Source organism: Lutzomyia longipalpis, chromosome 4, assembly GCF_024334085.1.
Source record: "Lutzomyia longipalpis isolate SR_M1_2022 chromosome 4, ASM2433408v1".
NCBI classification, from domain to species: domain Eukaryota; kingdom Metazoa; phylum Arthropoda; class Insecta; order Diptera; family Psychodidae; genus Lutzomyia; species Lutzomyia longipalpis.
In genome coordinates, this window is record NC_074710.1 from 15650239 (window position 1) to 15653288 (window position 3050).

The 3050-nt window shown below is 31.1% G+C and overlaps 1 protein-coding gene across 1 annotated transcript; it reads left to right on the forward strand.

The window, feature by feature from the left end:
- Window positions 1-1264: 1264 nt before the first annotated feature.
- Window positions 1265-2760, forward strand: LOC129795198 (odorant receptor 4-like). Its single transcript, XM_055836283.1, has 2 exons — window positions 1265-1937; window positions 2169-2760. The coding sequence occupies exons 1-2, from the start codon at window positions 1389-1391 to the stop codon at window positions 2223-2225; spliced, it is 606 nt and encodes a 201-aa protein (XP_055692258.1). The 5' UTR covers window positions 1265-1388; the 3' UTR covers window positions 2226-2760.
- The last annotated feature ends 290 nt before the right edge of the window (window positions 2761-3050 follow it).

Below are 3050 nucleotides of genomic sequence, written 5' to 3' on the forward strand. Positions count from 1 at the left end.
CATTCTAAAAGAAAGTTTTAAGTTTTTGCCTTAAAAGAGAGTAAGAGCAAAATGCCCAATAAGTGGGAAGTTTTTGGTAAAATGAAACCTTGGATTACCTACGGAGAATCCTTGATAACCTTTGACATCTTCAGACGACCCCCAAAGATGGGAATTTGTATTTTTCTCACACTTTTTGTGACCGTTATTGGATGCATCTTGTGCCTGAATTTCATTTTCAACAATTTCAATGGAGAATTAACGCCAACAATTGTCTTTTCCGCCACAGTGTGTATTGCAATGTTAGACATTCCAATTAAGGTCATTTTGGGGCATCTACACCGTAAGGAATTGCATCAACTTTCCACGTGGATTAATGGTTTTCACGAGGAAGGAATTGAAAATTACGAATTAAATTTGATTGCCGTGAAAATGATTAATAAATTTGATAAATTGTGGTTCATTTGCTTCAAGTAAGTAATGAGGATTAGTTAACCCTCTGTAGGCCATGTAAGAAACATGTGTTTTAGAAGAAGGGGGTACGTGATGGCTGAAAAGACTTTTTTTTGCAAATAAAGCAAAATTGAGAATCTTTTCTAGGGACTTTCCTTTAAGTCCTTTTCAGGAAGTCATGACTTCTCAAGGATGTCAAGAAGAGCAAGTTAATAAAGAGAAATAAATACAATCTTTTCCAAAGCTTTCGACGTATCACAGAGCAGTGAAAGGGAATTTATTCAAAGAATTCTTGAAAAAAAAAACTTTTTGTCAATAAAAAGAAAAGTTAAAATCAGAAAAAAATATTTATTTTACAAGAAACTTTTTTTATAAGATTCCTTAACGAATTTTTAAAATAAATTTATTTATAAAAAATCTGAAAAGGATTTTCTATGCAAAAAAAAAAAGAAAAAAAGCAACAGCTCGTTTTGCAATTTATAAGCAGTATTGAGAATATTTTTTAGGGATTTTTCTGAAAGTCCTGAAAGTGTCAAAAAGAGTGAGTTAATTAAGAGAAAGAAAGAACGAACTTTACTTAAGCTTTCGATGTTTGATAACGCCTTGCTTAGATAGGGTCATGAAGAGGAATTAATCCAAAGAATCTCTCAGAATCTCTTAAGAAGAAGTTCTTTCTGAAAATAAAATCAAATATTTTGACGAAAAAAATACACATAGAGCTTTAGGGGTCAATCACGTACCCCATCTTTGGCGTACGGAGGGTTATCAATATTACATTAAAAAATTAAAGGAAACCTCTAAAATGTTGAATTTTCTTTAATTTCAGAACGTACCATATCCTTTTTATTTGCACCGACGTTACTTACACGATTTTTAGTTTCTTCACTAGTGGTAAAAATGGTATTCTCATTGAAATTCCTTTCGCACCAGAAACCTTCTCAGGGTACAAAGGGACAATGCTCCTTATGCAATTGATGGTGTTGCTGAGTGCAGCCATCAATAGTGTGTTCTATGATTCAATAATTGGACTTATTGGTCTTGAACTAATGGCTAATCTCGATGTAATTCACGATTATATCCTCAACTATAGAGACAGAATTCAGGATGATCCTCAATTCCTCCCCACTGTGTTGAAGAGATACTGCAAAGTTATCAAACACATCAACATCTTCAATGATACCTTCAACATTGTCATCTTTTTCCGTCTCTTCATGAGTCTTTTGCTAAATTTAACGGGGATTTTTGTGATTCGCGAAAATATCGATGATATCCCCATTTATTTTGCTCAACTTTGTATTATTTTTCAAATTCTCATTCCTTGTCTTTTTTGCGAAATTATCGTGAATAAAACTGAAAGAATTTCCGCGGTTCTTTATCAAACCAACTGGTATGATCTTGGTGTGAAGGATCAAAAGGCCTTCATCCTTGCCCTGGGGATGACTCAGAGGAATTACGGGATGAAAGCTGCTGGGATGTACGATGTCAACATCTACACATTCATTCAGGTCTGTTGGTGAGACTCTTTTTTTTTAACCCCTTAATGACCAGGAAAAAGAATCCGATTAAGAAGTCAAAATTGAAAAGAAATCAGACTATACTTAACCACTTTAACGGTTTTTGAATTCGAATTAGTTTTTGAAAATTTTAAACATTTGATGGTCTTTAATGGGTTAAAATTTATTCAATTTCTTTTCAAACTTAATAATTTCTTTGCAATAAATTTATTTTCTTTGCAGATTATAAAACTTGCCATATCCTACTGCGCGCTTTTGTACACATTTACTGCAAAATAATCTACTGGAATTTATTCAGATTTCTGATGAAGAATATTCTAAATTTAAATAATTTAACTATGTTATTCGACGAATGCTTAATATATCGATAAAATGCCTAATTTGGATTCATTTTAATTCATTTTCATAGCTTAAAGAACTTCTTTTTTTTTTTATCTAATTTAACGTTTTAGAATTTTAACACCTTAGCTTGACTAAATTACATAATTGTTTGTTTTAAACTAGAGTAGAAGAGTGATGAAAAAAAAACTTTAGTACGGAATTTAAATAAAAAAAAAATCAGGGAATAATAAAAGAACAGAAAGAAATGAGAACATTTAAAAATTAATTTCACGAACATAGAATAATTTTATGTGCAAAAATGGATGAAAATAGCGCAATAAAATACATTTTAATACGCACTAATTTAACACATTCATTACAAAAACTATTGTATCAAGCAAATAAAACATTTTTTCATCCAAACTTTGTTATAATTTTACTCCAGATGCTTAATTTTGCTCCAGATTTGATTTAGAGGCAAAATCGTTGCCCAGACCTAAGATTACTTTTCTATAAAAGAATTACAAAAAATAAAAAAACAATACAGTAGAAGTCCACATCAACGAACAATCGGATGTACTACTCTCGCGCATTGTTTTTAATACGCGAGAATAGTACATCCGATTGTTCGTTGATGTGGACTTCAACTGTATTTGAAATATAAAAAAAAGAAAAAAATCGACTTGAACGTTATTTGAACTGAGGTAAGTTTGCTTGTTAATCCAGATGTTTAAAGTATTGCTGTCTACTTTGTATATTAGCTGTAAATGAAAGTAATTTTAA

Bases quoted from the DNA above. Each gene is read 5' to 3' on its own strand.
- LOC129795198 (XM_055836283.1), top strand. From the start codon at position 1,389: ATGCTCCTTATGCAATTGATGGTGTTGCTGAGTGCAGCCATCAATAGT. The intron at 1,938-2,168 runs GTCTGTTGGTGA...TTTTCTTTGCAG, and splicing joins ACATCTACACATTCATTCAG to ATTATAAAACTTGCCATATC.